General features: G+C 44.3%; 1 protein-coding gene across 1 annotated transcript in view; it reads right to left on the reverse strand.

Moving 5' to 3' along the window:
- Positions 1–11,466: 11,466 nt before the first annotated feature.
- The window catches only part of Sfrp1 (secreted frizzled related protein 1), a 39,257-nt gene continuing 30,717 nt past the window's right edge, over positions 11,467–20,006 (reverse strand). The window contains exon 3 of the mRNA XM_004855447.4: positions 11,467–13,255. Within this exon, the coding sequence (XP_004855504.1) occupies positions 12,933–13,255 (323 nt within the window). The 3' untranslated portion in view covers positions 11,467–12,932. The remainder of the gene's footprint in view (positions 13,256–20,006) is intronic.

Raw genomic sequence — 20,006 nt, forward strand, 5'->3', positions numbered from 1 at the left:
TTATGTCTGCCTTATTTTTGTCTCCTTCATTATAGCTGGCCCAACAGCTACTCAATAAAGCTGACTTCCACCAGTGACTGAAACAACACTGCCATCTCCCTCCATCTGGAAGGAGCAAGCTGGGCAGAGACAATAGCTGTTTGTCATCCACTCCCAGGGAGGTCCATACCCTGATGGACCCCAGCCAGAAAACCCCACCAGCACCAGGGGAAAGGGCTGGTTGCTAAGCGGACACTTTGGAAGTGCTCTGTGCCTCTCTCAGCTCTTCAGAAAACAAGGACACCAGCTGTCCCCTGTCTCAGTCGAGCAGAACTAGGACATTTCCTTTCATCTCTCACAGGCCTCTTACTGCCTAGCAGGGTGTCAGAGCACGGTGCCAGTTGTCCCAAGATGAGGAAGCAGACTTGACAGATGGAAGATGGGCTGGTGTTGTGTGAAGGGAAACCACTTCTGTTTAGGCCCCTGGTGTGCGTGGCAGGCACGAGGCTTGATTACAGGGTGATGAGCTCTGGAAGGAATGTGCCGCTGGTCTGGAAAACAATCGTGGTTTGTTTTTTTCTCACATCTGAGAATGCACCAGGATGATGGCAGTGTACAAAAGCAATGTGACACATTTCATACCTTCAGGAACCAAACCCTCTTTCCTCCTGCCTCCTGGAGAGGCAGCTTTTCCGGCAATTCAGCCATGATGCCCTGCTGTAAATCAGACATGGCTACCCACTAGACAAGGCGACTAAGAGCTGTGAGGAGGAGGGATGTTCTCCATCTGGGTCTGCCTTTGTCCCAGAGGCTTCCAGGCCTTCAGCAGAGACATACTCCTCCTGGGCAGCTCAGCCAGCACGAGCATCCCCAGTCCTGTGTCATATCTCAGAATAAGATCATCCCCAGGTTAGTCCTTCTACCAAAGATTGTATCATGAACTATAAAGGCAAGCCAAGAAAGAAAGACAAGGAGGAAGTGAGAAAAACAGACAAGAAGTTTGGAGGAATGGAAGGGACCAAAGAAAGAGGTATGAAAGAAGATTTTTTTTAACACGTTGAAAGAAAAAACAGAAAGAAAGAGAGTGGGGAAAATAAGGACATTTTTAAAGGGGTAAAGGAGAAGAAATGGCAAATAAGACATAACATTAGTGTAATAGGATATTGTTGTTGTTGGGATGCTAGGGATAGAACAGGGGCCTTGCACATGCCAAGCATACACTGCACCACTGACCAGTGCACCCTGAGCCTCAGCAATGAGAGCTTTGTTGACTTACAGAAAATGTTTCCAGATGCTTTTCCTGGTGTGGGCAGCCCAGCCCAAGGGCCAGGCTTCTTTTCTGGCCCCACCAGAAACTGGTTACCCAGGTAAGCCATGTAAGTTTCTCTCTGAAGTCCCCTCACTCCCTCCTCTTCCTTCCTGGAGGCCCTGGGAGATGAGTTTGGGGTCCCACTCCTCTACCGGGAAGCTGTGGAGTGTCGTCGTCTCACTGGGGATGCTGAGCTGGCTGGAAAAGTGAGTGTGTGTGTGTGTGTGTGTGTGTCTGTGTAAGTATTGTGGGTGGTTGTATGTAACTTGTCTTCCCAAGTTGGAAAATCTTGCCATTGCAAGAGGTCTGATCACTTTTAATTCTAATGTTTCTGTTTCCCTCTTGTCATCTTCGGTGCGGTAAGCAGAAGGAGTTGGAAACACTTCATGAAGTGTTTTTCCTTTAGGGGACTGCTACACTTAGTAATTCAGGAATCAGGGTCTACTGCACACATAGCATTCAAGCCACAAATTCCTGGACTTTGGAAAACCTCTTTTGACTCAGAAATCAGAAAGGAAACAATATTTTTTAAATTTATTTTTTACTTTTAATTGCGGTAAAATTCACATAACAAAATTTATCATTGGAACCCTCTGAAAGGGTGCATTTCTCTGAAATAAAGCATGTTCACATTGTTGTACAATCATCACCACCATCTTTCTCCAGATCTCATTTCATCAGGCAAAATGGAAACTGCATCTGTGAACTCGCTGCCCCTGCTTGATCCTCAGGTATGCTTTCTTTCTCCTATCTCTATAAATGTGACTACTGTACTTCATAGGAGTACATACAGATATTTCATATAAATGTAATCAAATATATTTGTCTTTTTTTGTGCCTGGCTTATTTCTCTTAAGGCAAAGTCCTCAAGGTTCATGCATGTTGTAGTATGAGCTAGAATTTCCCTCCTTCCTAAAAGTGAGTAATATCATATGTACACACCACATTTATTTTTCCACTCATCCATCTCCACCTTTTTAACTGTTATGAATAAGGTTGCCATGAATATGCGGTACAAATATCTCTTTGAGATTCTGCTTTCAATTGTTTTAGCTTTATCCCCAGAAGTGGAATTGCTACATCACAGAACAACTCTATTTGGGGGAGGAGGGTCCATACTGTCTTCCACAGCAACTGTTCCAACTCCCACCCCTACCAACAGGGCGCAGAGCTCCACACCTGCCCCAGAACTTGCTACCTTCTGTGTTTTGATAGTGATGATCCTGGTGAGTGTGAAATGGCATCTCATTGTAGTTCTGGTCTTCGTCTCCCTAACGATTAGCAATGTTTCCCATTCAGCTCTGGTCTGTGTCTTCCTAATGATTAGGGGTGTTGGGCAACTATCACGTACTTATTGGCCCATGTCTTTTTGGAGAAATGTGTATTTAAGTCTTTTGTCCATTTTCAAATCAAGCTATTGAATTTTCTATTGTTGAGTTATAGAAGCTCTTTACATATTCTAAATATTAACCCCTTTTCAGACATATGATTAGAAAATATTCTTTCCCCTTCTGGGAGCTGTCTTTTTACACTGTTGATTTTGTTCTTGAAGGCACAGAAATTTAAAAAAATTTTCATGTAATGCAATATATCTTTTTAAAAATCATTTTGCTTGTAAGGAACAGCACTTTAAGCCAGCTCGAACAGTTGGCTTTTCTCAAGATGCCACTGTAAGGACAAGATCGAAGCCTGCCCTGCTGGTTGCCATGTGTGTGTCCCTGTGGTCTTGGTCTGCAGCCAGGGAGAAGCTACTTTTTCCTGCTTGGTGACTTTTCTTGTCAGAGCTATACATGAGATTATCAGAAATCCTTTCTTTGCAGACCTGTGCTACACAGAGGAGGTTATCTTTTGGATTTGCTGTCTTCTTGTTATCTTGTTGAGTTTTGATTTGGTGGTGGTGGTGTTTGGTTTTTGTTGTTGTTGTTGCCTTTTCCTGCCTTCTGAATATAATACGGCTTTCGAAGTCCTATAGCAAGGAAACCCGTAGAACTACTTCCATGTAAAAAATCCAAAGTGATCTTATTTGGAAGAAAACATCTCAGGTTTCCTAGTGAGCTCAGATCTTGACTACTTAAACCAAAAGGGACCATCCTAAAAGTCAGTAAACAGTCCCAAGTGGGGAACCAAATGCTGACATTTTGCTATTCTAAAAAAATAAGCAATTGGAGGGATCTTGTGAGAGAGTGTTCAGCATCCAGGCTACTGGCCCGATGTTTTATGAGCCTTAATTCTAATCTAATCTAGTGTTAGCCACTGGGTCCTCTGCCAAAGAAATACTGGGAAACCAACTTTTTCCTAATTTTATTGGTATGTCAGCGGCTGACGGACATCATCTGTGAAGACATACCAGTCTTCAGAAATACAAGTCTAATGAAATAATTCCCCATCTTTCTGTTACAGTGAAAAAACAAAGTTATCTTAATGGAAAACAACTTCAACCTAGCAGGGTGGACAGGAGGGAGAAAGGCGATCCCAGGCAGGAACAGAAAGCCATTGGCAGGTGCCATCCTCTCCAACCCTCAGAGAAACTTTCCCTTCCCACATGGGCCATGCTCTGTAACACTGAGGCCTCCTCCTTCTGAACTAAGCAGTTCAAGTTATCTGAATAAAAGCCATGCATGAGACATCACACAGAGAGGGCAATGGCATGGAGAAGGTGACACAGACTACTGTTATAGGTGCTGACCTCATGGTTCCTACAAACGGGTCGAAATAATTAAAATACACTCAAGACACAAGAGTTATGATTGCAAAACAGACTTAGAATGACAGGATTCAACATCCCACTCATACCAAGGTAAGGCAGGTGCAAGGAAAGCTCCCAGTGCCCTGACAGTGGACACACAGGGACACCAGCACCAACACAAATGCTTAGGTCCCAACCTCAACACCACACATACCGACAGGCACATACACCAACACACACATACACAACACACCCCAGAACAGATATATTCTTCCCATACCAGTTCAGGGTTCCATTTTTTTAACATTTCCCCCCACCTCAAAAAAACAGCTGAACTTAAGAGATGGCCTCATTCTTTTGTCCTATTCCAAACATGTTTGTTGTGCACCCTATAAAAAAATGCACCCTAAGTTCCAGGAAGGTTGGGACTATGAAAGGAGGAAATTAGTGTTCCTGGGAGGTCATTGCTGGAATTTCAGGTGAAGAACTAGAGAGCCCAGCCTGGAGTGTGAAGTGTAAAATTCCAAGAGCTCTCTGTAGGTGCACATTCATTCCTGTTAGTGGATTCTGGTCTTTCCTTTTATGTATACTGGTTCATGTTTAGCACAGGTCAAGTTCAAAGGCTATGTGAAGCCTGGACAGTGACTGGGCCTTGAGGAAGGCCAGGTGGTTCTGATTAGGTCCAGAAGCACACAATTCGCCCAACAGAGACCCCCATCAACTCCAATGGTCAAAGTTCCTATCCTTGTTGGCAAGATGCAAGTCTCATTCCTCATGGAATGTAACTTCTCAGCTTAGAGATGAAACCTCGGATTTCTTCTTCCCACCTACCCTTCCCACAAAAAGTCCCCAAGAAAAAATTTGGCTTGAAGTACAGACTCTAGAGGTTTGTTTGGACATCTCCCACCCCATATAAATCAACATTTTAATGAGTTAAGTGCACATGAATCAGAAACACAAGGGTCACATTTCATCTGAAATACTTGGAGGTGGGGTGCAAAATGCACTCTGAATTTGGCCTAATCCAAAATCAGGATGCAGGCCAGGCCCTTGTCAAGTCTCCCTTGTCCTGATGCTTGGACCAGCATCCAAAAATGGCTCCCTGTGGCCCTCAGCCAGGCCAGGGTCAGTGAGTGCTCCCAGCCCTGAATTCTTGTGGCCAGCAGAGACCTGTGATGGCAGCACCTGGTTGGGATCCAGGATACAGAGGACGCTGGTGGTCAGGCAGAGTGGGAGGCAGATGAAAATGGCAACAAGGAAAGAGACTGACAAGGAAATTTCAGTAGGAAACAAGCAATTACATGAGAAGGAACACTCCAAACACCATGCATAATCATCTGAACACATAACAGTAATTGTTAGAACAATAGCCACAAACTAAAAGCTGGAGCAGCTTGAACCTTGAGGGAAAAAAAATGGGCTTTCTGGGGTGAGACTGTGGCCCTGTCCCTAGGCCCGTGTGTGACTTTGGTGAGTGTGTGTGTGTGTCCACACACACACACATGCACCTTTTAAAACACATGAGTTTTGATTTAGAAGCTGGATCCCTATCCCCTATAGTTGGATCCACTTCTGCACAAACACATTTCCATCCCCCAGGCGGTGAGTAAATAGCAAACCAGACAGGAATAGAGACTATTCTCCTGACCCACTGCAGCTGCAGTCTGAGGATTGCTGGAAAATGTGTAGGCCAGGGAAGAAGATGAGCCCCTAGGATGGAGTTTGCTCTCCCGCTCAGAGAAGAAATCAGGTTACAGTGAAGAACCTAGGAAGGAAAGATTCTGCCAGAAGCCAAACTGAGCAGAACATACCAGCTGTCCTTTCTCTTCCCGAAGAGTCATGGTGGAGGCAAGCGAGGTGTTAGGGTGTGAGGAATGAGTCAATTGGGAATAGATGCAAGTCTATGGGTCCTGATGGACTTCTAACCTGTCTCCATCGTAGGATGTCATCAACATTGACAACCAGCCTCCAATAGCTGTCAGTCAGGTCTAGCTCTGCAGGAAGGAGGCATCCAAACACCAGAAACTACCCAAGAGAACTATGACAGGATGCAGGGGGTTGGCACATGGCAGTGGCTGATAGGTGGGGATCCATCCTGTTACAGGCTGATGACTATTTTTTTCTTTAGCCAACTTCTGGTTGCCTCCTCCTCTTTTTATTCTTCCTCTGCAGAAACTCTTGGGCTTCCCCCAGGATTCAAGCAAGTCAAGGCCTGATTTGCCATCCCAGAGGGAAGTTTTACTACTCAAAGTCATTGAGCAATCTGCCACAGCTAGCAGCCCAATAAAGATTCCCAATGGCTTCATGTTGGTCTTGGAAGGGAGCTCTGACCCCTGATGAATCTACTTAATTCTGTGGCACCCCCTCTTTTTGTACCTGGGCCACATTGTGAAATAACCACTTGGGTCTTGCCATGGAGTCCTTCCATTCTTTCAGATGATGAGTTTAATCATCTATGAAAAAAGGCAGTCACTCAGATCTGCATAAAGTCTCCAGAGAACTAGGCAACAAAATGGAAAGTGAGGCTCTTAAATCATCCCCTTCTGCTCCCCAACCATTCACTGGGAGAAATAGTGACCGTGGATGCTTATGTAAGTCATTAAAGAATTTGACAGGGATGAAATAATGGATAAAGCATTTCAGAAGGATCTTCTGTTTTCCAATTTTCTCTCTTAGAAGGAAATCTAATGGTGCTTCTGGGTAATGATTGTTTCTTAACCTTGAAGTCCTACACCTAGGGTTTCAGAGAAACCCTGGCCCTGGACTCTACCCGGCCCCATGGTGGACAGGCTTCCTAAAGGAACAGGGCACTAGGCCCTGGACGTGGGAAGGGGCAGTAAGAACTTTCCCAGAACTTACAGCTGCCCACAGCAGAACACAGCTGAAATCCCCAGGCCAGGTCTGTGAGAATTCTAAATTCCTCACTGCCAGCCCCCATCCACCAATCCTGGTGCTTAGGTAGATAGGAAGGTCATCCTAATTAAAACCAGGTGGTAGGGTTTCAGCTGTGAAAAACTGCTGGATCCTCTCTCCTTCTCACATCCTTTCTCTCCTTAAACACACACGTGCAACTTTCCCTCCCTTTATGTAAGCAAGCAGCTCTCTTGTGATTAAGTGCAGCCCCTTCTTATCTAAATAGTCCACAGATGTACAAAGATGCAGGAGCTTTCTGCCCCATTTGGAACTTGTTCTGGTACCCATCTTCTCCAAACCTACAAAAAGCACCTTTGCTTGGCCTTTGCTAACAGAAATTCCTAATGCTTGCTCCCACTAGTAAATCAGCCCTGCTTGGCAGACATGCTCAGTTTATCAAAGAGATGGGATTTCCCCTCCAAAGATTTTAGCCACCCCTTTTTTCTTGGCTCCTCATATAACCTAAATTTGAAACTGCCAAAATGTGAACAAATGGAACACGAGAAGTCCTAATTCTTTTGTCAAATTCCTGTTGTCAAATTACTTTACCTTTGCAGGTAAATGTCACCAGTTGGTTTATTCCAACCAGCTCTGTCAGAGGCTGGGGATGGGAGCTGGGGATGGGGAAATCCTGTAAAGGACAGAGTTTGGAATGTTAATAGATTATGGAAGGAGGCAAAAAAAAAAAAAAAAAAAAAGATGGGATCTGTCAGTTTCCAAAATGAGTCTAAAGGAAAAGAAGCAAGCCTGAAGGGGTTGGAATCTAGGACTGAGGGTGTAGATTGTCCAGCACAAAATGAAATCCAAGGCTGGAGGTATATATCAGAGGTACCCACCCAGGATCCTCAAGGACCTGGCTTCAAAGATAAGCAAGCCCCCAACTTTGGGTTTATACTGGCTCCAATTTTTTGGCTTGATTTTCTTTTCAAATCAAAGCATGTTTCATGTTTTGAATCTCTAGTAGATGGGCTCTGTATCCAGATCCCAGAGCCGGCATTATTATAACAGGGCAAGGACTCTACAGAGACTGTTGGAGTGTTCCCATCCATGTGTGCTGTGCAGATCAGCAGCTCTCAGCCTCACTGGAGCCTCTCTGGAGCTCATTAGAAATGCAAAAATCCCTCACCTTAGACATCTGAGTTAGAATCTGCATTTTAACACTAGTCCCTCAGTGACTTGGGTGTGTATTGATGTCTGAGGAGCATTCTTTGGAGAGTCAGTTGTACCCAGTTACACAGGAGTAAAGCATTATTCTCTCCCCTTCATAATTTACTTCTATTGACAAATATCTAGTAAGAAAAGCTCAACGAATTTTATACAAGGCTGAAGCAGTATGGTGGTGGATAGGGAGTGAAGGAAGATACCAAAATAATCTCCTGCATCTCATCCTCAAGCCTCATCTGTCCTGTTAGAATGTTTTGCAAAGTAAAGTGTGAAGAGGGGCACCTGAAAAACTTAAGTGTAGTCATTACAAATTCAAGGTCCAGGGCCCTTGGCAAACTCTCCTGATCAGGATCCTGGGGGTGGAAGCTGGGAACAATGTGTGCAAGTCACCTCAGTGACCCATGCGCATGTGTATACAGGTATACACATCTGCTTTTCCTGTGATTGCACAGCTCTCACTTCCTCTGGGCCCACTGTGGGGAGCCAGCCTTAGAAGTAAAACCAACCTAACTTGGAGGATACTGTGGATCACGTCTCTTATTGCCCCTTGGTAGGGCAGTGCCTGTGAGGCCAAGCCTACTGTTCATGGTGCTGCCAGCATCCCTACAAGGCCAAGCAGCCCTGGCCCTTGGGCACCCCAAACTCCAGTACAAATCCATGTGGGGTGGAGCTGAGGTGCCTTTGCACATACTTCATCATCCTTATGCAGATTTTCAAAAAGAATAAAATTCAAAAAAGCAATGAGAAATGATGGAGCATGGTGATGGGGTTTCATGGGGGTGACAATCACATCTATATCCAGCCTAAAAAAAATTTCCTTTTTACTACACAAGGGAGCCAAAAGGAAATGCCAATATCTCAGATGGCTGGCTTAGCTTCTCAGGATTGCACCAGGCAGGTGAGCAGTGTGGGGAAGCCTGTACCAGAGCATGACTTTGAAAGACCCTTGCAGGTTATCACATCAGGCCTTTAAAGATGGTGTTTGCTTGGGCACAGTTTTGGGTGCTTTGGGGATATTTACTCACATTGGGGGAGAACTGCCAGTTTCTCGGGTTTGGGGGTGGTTTATTAATCAGGGAACCACACTGATGAAGTTATCACAACTAAATATTGATGGAAGAATTCCTCAGGCAAGATGCCAGTGACCTAACAGGAAGCAGCCTGGGCACTGCAGAATGTGCCACTCTGAGTCCAAAAGGAAACCGCTCTGCAGGTGACTTGTGCCTCCATGGCTGGAGCCATGCAATCCCCTGGAAAGTCCCTGCTGTATCACATCTTAGATTTCTCACCTATAAAGCATGAAGACATGGTGTTTTTCAAAGTCTCACACAGCTCCAAGCTCCAGACACTAATGAGTTGTCAGGTTCTAGCTGCTAATTTGAACCTTGAGTTGGACCAGAGGGGAAAGAGTATCTGAAACCAGAAACGTGGAAAAGAAACTTGGGCAGGGCTGAAAACTACATTCTTGTAGAGCAAGTATTTAACCTTCTCTCTGATCTGAAACACACACACCAAGAGAAACACTTCAGGCAGCTCTTCACAGAGCAGATGGTAAACAGAGAGAGAGGTCGGGTAGCCTGTGGGTCCAGCCCACCCACACCCAGTCACCATTTGAAAACTGTTTAGCAGGAGCTAGAAGACACCACTGAAACAACTTGGGGTGTGTGGGGGGTGTCTGGTGGAAGAGGGTGAGTGGGATATGACTGGTGGGGCAGCAAGTCACAACGCACACTCTTCATTGATTGAGTGATTTTAGTCAAGTGAATACATGGGAGGAAAAGCACGAAAATAAAATGAACACATGTGGGAATTACTATTAACATAAGTGATAACATCAAAACATCTGGTAAAATGCAGTTAAAAAAACAACTCAAATGAAATGGAATGTAAAACATTTTCACAGTATTCGAAGCTTTTGTGAAAGATTGAGACTCTAAAAGAGGAGTTACTACACGAAGAACAGGAGGAAACGGGAATGTCATCCATGTCCTGTGTATCTGCTGGTGACAGGTCAGAGCACCCGGCCTGTCATTCCAGGGAAGTTCCCCATGTACGCTTCCAGAACAGACCATCTGCGCACCCCACATCTATGGAACTACAGCACAGTGGCCAGTAACTTGGAGTTTGATGAGAAAAACAGATCCTAGGCTTGGGAAATGGAATTTAGGTAATTTACACATCCAAATGGAAAGTGGGGCTCTGACTGGCTTCTGCCTTGGGGAGAACTTGGTGCTAATCCACCAATATCAAGAGCCAAGTGTCACACAGGATACTTAAAAATAAAGTGTTCTTGGAATTTTCACCTCCTACTCTATCCTCTAAGATAGCTACTAATATTCTTGAAAGATTTAGTGAAGTTCTGCGAATAGCTTCATATAGAACTCTCCAGAATGATTATTTTAAAGCTTTACAAATTTGACATTTGCACTAACAAAAATTATCAAATCATGTACGGATGGCCTCTTTTGGAAACCAATGACCAAGCCAATGAGTCTGCATATTGATTTTGTTATACCCCTTGTTGAGAACAACAAAGGTTAGTGATAATGCAACTTTGGGCTCTTTTCATCCTGAAATTGCTGATGTAGGGACAGCACTGGTATCTAAAGTCGTGACTGAAGTACACACTGAAACTCAATGGCCAGCAACTCTGGGCTGGGGTAAAACCTGCAGCTGTAACTCACATGTCCAATGTCGCGGGGCCCTTGCCTAAACTGCTGCTTCCTACTGAAGATTCCCACTCAGAGAGTTTCACACCATGGAAACACATTCCCAAGCTGCTTCCGTGACAGCTGCTACTGTACGCCAGCTGAAGCCCTCTCTTATGGCTACTGCCATATAGACAGCGCCTGCTGCGGAATGCATTTTGTCAAAATAAGCAGATGTGCATGAGCACTGAACTCCTGATTTAACTGACCAAAACTAAAGCCTAGCCCCCATGTAGTCATGAAATTGCATCTCAGTTGGACAACACGGAAGTAGAATATATCTAATTACTAAATATATATACACATTTTAAAATCATCCAAAATTACAAGCAAATCATAGAAGACCCCCCAATACTTTATAATTAAATGTCCAAAAGGACAAATAGGTACTAAAATGACGGGATTGCTAACTGTGAGCAGTTAACTACTTCAGGATAGCAGTCAGATAGGTAACTAATTGGCATGATGACTTCCAGACTCGAGTCTCTCAAGTTAACAGCATCTTCCCATTTCTGTGTTGGTCCAGGGCCACAGGGGGACAGCGAACAACTTCACTGCCTCACCCAGATCAGGTCTCAACACTCACCCAGAGGAACAACTGCTAAGGTCCTTGAGATGCAATAGAAAATCAAAACTCAGGCTTTGGCGGAAGACATTAACATTAATCCTTTCGAACACTTCCTCTATATTGGACAACAGGACCAAAGTTTTCTAGAGAACTACTTTATTTACATTATTGCTAAAGCATAATGGCTTTGGGGGACATCTGCAGGCATTTGGGAAAACCAGAGATGGTTTGTCTTCAAAACTCTCTTCTTGGATAGGGACCCTGTGTCAATTTTCCTGCTGAGACATGGAAAACTGAAACATGGAGGGGTCAGGCAGGCAGGATGCTCTGAATCTCTTTGATCTATGGGCAACCAAGCTAAAATGAACTGGCTTCTTCATAGGAAAGCAGAGATGGGAAGCACCGTGAAACTGTCCTGGTAGTACTGGCTCCAGGGTGACTGAGGCTGCCCAGGAAGGAGGGTCCAAAGCTGGCCTTTCGCTGCTGGGTGAATCCTCCTCCTACTAAAAATGCCCGGGGAGATTGGAGAGCCACCACTCTCAAGAGCAGCCACAAGTTGATCAGGAGAACTTGGACTTTGTTCACTCTTCAAATGCTCAATGCTTTTTAAACCTTGAAAAGTAAGTGGGTTTTTGTCTTACCATTGTTTTTTTTAAAAAATGTGAAATGAATAAACAAATCCAATTAGCATACAAAGCTCTTCATCCAACTTCACAATTCACCCAGCTAGTTATTTGCTCAACTGTTTTAATTTTGAATCTTTTTTTCTTCTTTAACTGTCTTTGGAAAACTATTAACCACTCCCTCCTCACCCTGAAAATGCTCCTCTTCCTCCTGCCCTCTGTGTTCTTCTTTCTTTCCAGCCCTCTAAGTATCTGGAGAGCAGGTTATGTAGAGGGCTGATGGGAGCCTCCATGGCCAGGGCATCTGACCATGGCTGACTCACCATGAGACACTCACAAGGCCCGAGGGCTCAGCAGGCAGTCACCTTCCTCCTGGTCCCTTCATTCCCACAATTATATACTTCATGAGTGCTTTGCATCCCTGCACCTGTTACTTTCTGAACAGATCTTATATGATAAGCCTGGATGCATTTGTTCCTATCTAATGCAGACAGAAAGAGAACTTACCCTGAAACTGAAAGCGACGGGACTCACCAATAGCTAAAAGGCACTAGTTCCAAGGCCCAGGTTAGCCAATAAATCCATAAGCAATTCACAACCTCCATGACAGTTTGATACCCTCTCACTTTTTGCCTGATCCCTCTTTTTTTGAAACTGGGACTTATCCAGAAACTTTCTCTTTTAGTGTCTGTGTCTCTGGGTGCAATGGGTCTGCCCCTTTGTGCTATGCTTGCCATTTCCCGCTGCAGCTGTCCAAAGCCTTCCTAAGCTGAGTGGCCCTCCTTACCTGACCTGGCTATCCTGGGGTGTGAGGTGCTAGGAAGGGAAGGGTGGGGAAGCTGTGAGAACAAAGCCAGCTGATTGCAGCGTCCACACCCACTGCACCAACAGGAGCAGTGTGTGTGCGATCACAGCCCCCAGGAGCATCCACTGTCCAACCTCTCCCCCACCCACACCGCTCCCTACCCCCCACCAGTTGGAATCACTTAAAGACTGACTGAAAAGTGGGGCACTCATGGTTTTTCATCTTCTTCATGAAGTTTTTGAATTCCTTGTTCTTCTTGTCCCACTTGTGAATAGCCGTGAGCAGGTACTGGCCCTTCACCTTCCGGCCCATGATGAGGAAGTGAGGGCTCAGGTTATCCAGCTGGTGGCACGGGCAGTCGGCCCCATTCTTCAGGAACAGCACCAGCCTCTTCAGTTCCTTCTTTTTGATGGGTCCCAACTTCAGGGGCTTCTTCTTCTTGGGGACAATCTTCTTGTCACCATTTTCTTTTTTCACCTCTTTTATTTTCATCCTCAGTGCTAGAGAGGTGGGGACAGAGAAGGAGAGAAGGGTGGGGGAAAGACAGCAGTTTAGAACACAGCTCTTCATCTGAAACATGAGTGAACCTCTGGCTGAAGTGGACAGTCCACAGGGGAGGAGGCAGACAGCGGAGGAGGGAGAGCCCTCCCAAACAAAACACTGAGGTCTTGCTAATGCACCATGCTGCTGACTATGCCATAGTTCTACCGTGTCTAATGGTACCTCAGGAATTGCCATAGATTCTCAAATCAGTTTTCAAAACCAAATCATACTTCTTTATAAAATTCAGTGATGCAGAATATCATACAATGCCTTCAGAGAAGGGAGTGCCACAACTTAATCCACATAACCTAATGCTGCAGATCCTTGAATTCAAAGAAAAAAAAAACAGCCCTGACATTTTTTTAAAGAGAAAGTTAGTGGTTTAGCTTTTAAACATTTGAAATTCCTTGAGAGTTGGGCCCTGTAGACAAGGCAGACTGAATCTGCGCACAATCAGCAAGGGAAAGTCATGAGCACTTGCAGTTGCCACACCAAGTTCACCCAACAGCCAGCCATGCGCAGCCTCAACCTGGAGAGTCAGCTCTGGGTCTTCAGGACACTGCACAGCAGGTACTGAGGCTTCTTGTCACCACTCAACCAGCCCCCAGCAGGAGCCACTCGTGTGCTATCAGCTGAGGAGACCCATACGGAATCCTGCTTCCTGACTGCTCAGAGCAAGTCCTAGTGGCCACGTCAGGCAATGACCACTCTTTAGGTCTAATGTGATACAAGGGCTGCTTCTGTTAGCACAGCTCCCTTGAAAAGAGAAAACCAAAGCATTCACCATCTCTGCTTCCTCTTTTCTCTACACACTTTGCATTAACCTTTCCTCTCAGTGCTAGAGAGCAAACCCAGGCCCTACACATGCTAGGCAAATGCCCTACCACTGAGTCACACCTCAGCCCTCAACATTATTATTATTTTTTTTTTTTTTTGCAGTACCGGGGTTTGAACTCAGGACCTTGCACTTGCAAGACAGGCTCAGTGCCACTGAGCTAAATCCCTGGCCCGCCTCAACATTATTTTTAAGTTGTGGACCAGATCCTTTGGTAATGGCCACACAAGTTCTGCTGATAAAGACAAATTAATGTCGAGGAGCACAGGCAAACAGGTAATGTTGCTGCTACCACTGATCCACTTAGGATGGGTTGATACCAGACATTTAGGAACTGGAAATCATTTTCAGATGCCCATCATCAAATAATTTGTACACTACCTCTGAATCCTTCTGAATTAAAAATTACCAACCCCTCTTTTTAATAACTCAGGGCTTCCACCCACACTATGTGAGGAAACTCTTGAATTTGAACCACATAATAATAGCTAACAATTATAAAAACCTCTTGCATGCCAGTAAGTCTACTAAGTATTTTTGGAGGTATCTTCTCAATTAATTCTAATAACTCCATGAGAAAGGTATAATTATTTTCCCCATCTAACATGAGAAAACTGAGGCTTATCCATTTAGGCTGACTTGCCCCAGGTCATTAATCCTAAAACCACATGTTGGGCCAGCTTTCCATTACTGTAACAAATACCCAAGATAAATCAACTTATAAGGAAGAAAGGTTTGTTTTGGCTTATAGTTTCAGTCCATGATTGACTGCCCTGTCACTCTGGGCCTGTGGAGAAGTAAGACATCATGGTATAGTTGGAGCACATGACAGAACAATGCTCAGCTAACAGCAGCTGGGAAGCAGAGAGAGAGAAGGTCCAGGGAACCATTATCTCCTTTGACCTAAGGTCACATCCCCAGTGACCTAAGTTGCTCTTATTAGGCCCCACCTCCGAAAGGCTCTATCACCTCTCAGCATTGCCACACACTGGAAATCATGCTTAACCCATGGGCCCTTGAAGGGACATGTCTCTCAACCCTAGCACCATGTCTGACTGTGCACTTTTAACCATGTGGTCCTCACTGACTCTGGTTCCAGAATACTTTATAATGAGCCCCAAACTTGAAGTAGTCATTGAATGGACCAAGGAAATAAGGAGGAAAAACTCAGACCCTTTTCCCAGATTCACCCACATTTAAAAATTACTTTTTTCATGAAGTGGTAAATGGTTCCCAGGGCCAAAAGAACTACTCTAGCAAAGGCAGAACTGCAATGCAAAGCCTTTGCCATTCAATATTTAGTTGTTTAGAAAACCGCACTTTTGGCTAACCCACAAGTAAAGAGGAAGGCAAAATCCTACAACCAAACCTTTAACAAATGTGTCAAAGTCACAAAATTATCCTGAAGCTTACTTAACTCAAGCTCCATATACTACCCCAGGCCTGAGAAGTGCCTCACTCCAAGGGTAGCATGAAGGTCAGAAATGAACACCAATTGCTCCGGTGGAGGATCAGCACTGACCTGCAGGCTGTCCCAACATGTGTGGGAGTGAATGAGCACAGCTTCTCAGTGAATTTTCCATTTCTCAAGCTCTCTCCCCACCCTGAGGTGGCCCCTGCCCATGCTTTGATTACGTTTGATGGCCAAGCAGTGGGAACCAGTAGCCTGAATTACAGGGAGGAGAAAGCTGCAGAGACTACCCTGTGCAGGACTCATCCCAGACGTGTCTGAACCAGCCCACATCCAGTTCAGCTTCCACTGCTGCCTGACAAACCTTGAACCCAGAGGTTCTTGATGAACAACATAAGTTCTCATTGAGTTCAGTGAGAGACTCACAAAGAGACTCACTGCCAGGCCAAGGCAAGATCAAGTCTCCCCTGTGCCTCCTTTCTGCAACACACACCAAATGGGAATGGAGAAAATCATGTGCTATAGTTTGAATCCTAAATGTTCCCTAAGACCTATGCTTTAAAGGCTTTATCCCTAAGTGACACTACTGGGAGGTGATGGACCTCAAGAGGTGGGGCCCAGTAGGAGATCTTTCAGGCACTGAGTGTACTCTAGAAGGAGATTATGGGACTCTGGCCCTTTCCTCTTTTGAGCTCTCTGGCCATGAACAGTTTTGCTCTACCTCATTTTCCCACCACAATGTGCTAATTTGCCCAAAGCTATGGGCCAAGTGATCAGGCACTAGTTTGCAAAACTGCGAACCAAACTAAACTTTTTCTCTTTATATTTATTAACTTGGGTATTTGTGATAGCCACAAAAATCTGACTTAACACTCTGCATAATCAAAGCATGGGAACAAGAGAATGAGAACAACTTCTCTCATCCTCTAAGACCCTCCAAAAAGTGACCTCGAGTTATTAGATAAGTCCAAAGCTAATTCCCAAAGCCTGAGGCTTGGAACACAGCATTTTGCCACAGGAGCTATCAAACACATCAGCATGCACCAGCTGACAATGTGGGGACCTTCTTTTCTGCAGAGAAGTGGGTCACCATTTACAGAGTGCCCACCACAGCTACTATCTACAGATGATAGGTGCTACATACTGTTCCCTCTTTGCTACCACAACTATGTTAAGTAGACATCATTGTTATTTTATAAGAATCAAGGAGAAGTACCCAAACTAAGTAATGACACCACAAGGCAATAATTTGTAAGAGACACAGTCAAGATTAGAAGCCACACCTAAACCCATAGCCTCTCCCATACCATCACTCAGTGTAAAATGATACTGCTTCAGTGGAAACTATTTTACTCTTTTGATTGTGTTGCTCTTAATCACAATTCAAATCAAGAATTAGTGTTCCTTTGCCATGACCATGTAAAGGAATTTAGTTTACATGGGGGGAGGTGAGGGGAGAGGGGAAAAACTGATGGAAATGTGTTATGCATTAGACTCTACTTCTGCCATTTGGCTTACTTTCTTTTTTGAGATGGGAGAGTAGGGAAGAAGGTACATATGGCCAGAAATTGCTAACATCTTTCCATCTTTCAAGGTTAATTTTAGGGATGCCGATTACCAACAATGTTTAGATAAGCAATTACCTGTCCAAGGTTGATTTCCCCCTGCCTTGTGGATGGGTGTGTAGCCACCCCATGCCATCTGGGGGCTACTGGCCCAGGGACAGCCAAGGACTCCCCATCTACCCCCATGCTAATGTTTCTAAACCCCAGGGATCTCATCCATGGCCAGGTGCACAACACAATGGTGGTAGAACTCAAAGAGAAGAAGATGGGTCCTGGATGCTGTATGACCTCACAGTCCAGGTTTTCCATCGGTAAAGGATAAAGCACGGTCTGGCTGCCAGCCTGGCAGACTTACCATTCAGAGGGCCCATGCTGGGCAATACTGGGAACCCAGATCAGTCGTCTCCAGCCAGGTTCTCTACCCTGGGCAGTTCTTCATCCTGACAGAGAACACTAAATCTAAACAATATCTCAGCTACCTGTAACAGCTAAACCCTGTACTGAAACACAGCGCGAGAAAACAAAAACAAAACAACTTCTTTTTCTGAGTAACAATGTTCCCCAAGGACAGGACATTACTCCCACCTATGCATTACTGCCCCCAAGAATTCAGAGCCCCATAAACTTTGAAAACCCAAAACTTGAGGCTGCAATTAGGGACTGTCTGAGTCTTTCTCAGCAATCTTAAAACAAATAATCCCTTACAGTCAAGTGGACCATTAAAGCTTCATTCCACTTTTGGTCACTCAAACCACATTTCTGCTCACAAATTATACTTCCTTGATAGCCTCCCCATGAAGCTTGGCCATATTCCTGAGGCTGAAATGAGAATCAGAGAGTCAGTACACCCACCCCAAGCCCACACTTCTGTCAAAACCATCTCTTTCTCCTCACTTTTTGATTGTACTGATGCCACTGTTCCTCCAATGACTTATACACTGTGCTTGGATGGAAGTCAACAGCCAAGGACCAATCACTTTTGTAATCAATGATCTGGAATAGCTGTAGGAATCTCAGAGGGACCTGATGGGAAAGGCAGGAATTGGGCTGAGTTAGGAACTCATTTGACTACAGATCATAGTCAGGGTAAAATGTAGAGAAAAGCAGAAAAGGGAAGACCCAAGGAAGTTCCTTTGCTGGAATGAGAGGAAAAAGAAGAGTCATTGTAAGTTATTGGAGGCAAAGCTAAGAAACCAGGCAACCCAGGGTCATGAAAACCACATGAGAAAGCTGTGTCAAATGGCAGAGACACCCTTGATCCCCAAATGCTGAAGGGTTTAAGAATAAGTCTGAAACTAGATCACTTTATTTGGTGACTGGAAGGTCACTAGAGACCTGTGGAAGGCTAGGATCTGATGGGGCAAAGGTGAATTCCAGAGATCCAAAACCCTCTGGGAGGAGAAAACAAAAGCAGACCCCGTCTCCAAACACCAAACTCCTGCACGGTCTACACAGAGTTACTGCTGGCCACTTCTAGCCAGACACAGTAGGCTGCACACGTACAGGCATTCCCACTGCTTAATGAAGTCAATCTGAAGTTATAGTTAAAAAATGTTATAAACACATACAAGAAATTGGTAAGGGAAACAAGAACGTATCAACAACATTTTGCATAATGGAAAGCAAATGCATGGTAGAATTTGGCTTGACAGAGAAGAAACACTGAAACCCAGCTGCCTACAAGGAGAGAGGCCAGCAGGAAGCAAGCTGATCCTCACTGCAGGACCCAGGAATGCTCACCGGTGGGGTCTGTACACCATTACTGAGGTTTGTTAAGTGTAGGGATTGGTGTGAGGTCTGTGTAAGGACACTCAGATCCATTCCCTAAGCCCATAAACCCAAGTGGCTGCTCTTCCTAACTTCAGCGGCAGCCAACAGGTTTATTCTATACAGAGGTTTGAGCAGAAACACAAAAGGACAGGTAGTAGAGTACTGCACAGGCACCACAGGGTTAAATGAAGGTCTGCAGAGTAAAAGTAGGACCTTCAGACCTTAGAACACATTTTTACCTTTTTATTCTCCAGTAAAAGGATTGAATGGTTACTGTAACAAAAGCTCAAAAGAAAAGGATCTATTCCCCCTCTCCTCCCAAAAATCCTCTAAAATGAGAACCAAAAATAACAGTCTCTAAATATAAATAAAGAGCATCCAATTCCATACCTCACTTTTACATTCAAACACATCATCAAGGCTTGGCAGGCATCTGAGGAAAGACTTTAAATGTGAATCACAGAGACCAATACATACAAAACAAATGTTTTAAAAATAATTCAGAGGTAATAGAGACAATGCAGGGAACATAAAAAAAACTTTTTAAAATAATAATAAAATTAGAGATGATATTTTACTCATAAAATGAGAACACAAAATTATTAAAGGGAGCATTTAATGGACACAAAAAGTGAAAAAGTGCTTGTATACTTAAATTAAAAAAGAAGAACCAAAAGATCCAAAACAAATGATTTTAAATAGGGTTAAGGATATTTCCAGTGAAGCTGAACAATATGGCAAAGAGGGGGACAACAGAAAATAGAATATCAATCTAAAAGTTGCAACAGTTAAATGAAAGGAGTTAAAGACTGGTAACAAGAAAACAAATGGGAGATAATACCAAAGAAATAACTCAAGAAAGTTTTCCAAAAGTGAAGGACGTGAGTTATCAGGTTAAATAGTATCCAGCTAAATAAATCATGACAATATAGATCTAAAATTGAGGATCAGGCATCAGAATGGCACTGGATTTATCAAAAGCAACATTAGGAACTGTAAGATGATGAATGAATGCCTTTAAAATTTTCAAGGGCTGAGGATGTAGCTCAGCAATAGAGCACTTACCTAGCATGTGCAAGGCTCTGACATCACAAAAAATTGCTCCCCAGCCCCACAAAAAAATTTTA

This window comes from Heterocephalus glaber, unplaced genomic scaffold (assembly GCF_053883595.1).
Source record: "Heterocephalus glaber isolate CG9 unplaced genomic scaffold, H.glaber_assembly_v1.0 deba00001461, whole genome shotgun sequence".
NCBI lineage: Eukaryota > Metazoa > Chordata > Mammalia > Rodentia > Bathyergidae > Heterocephalus > Heterocephalus glaber.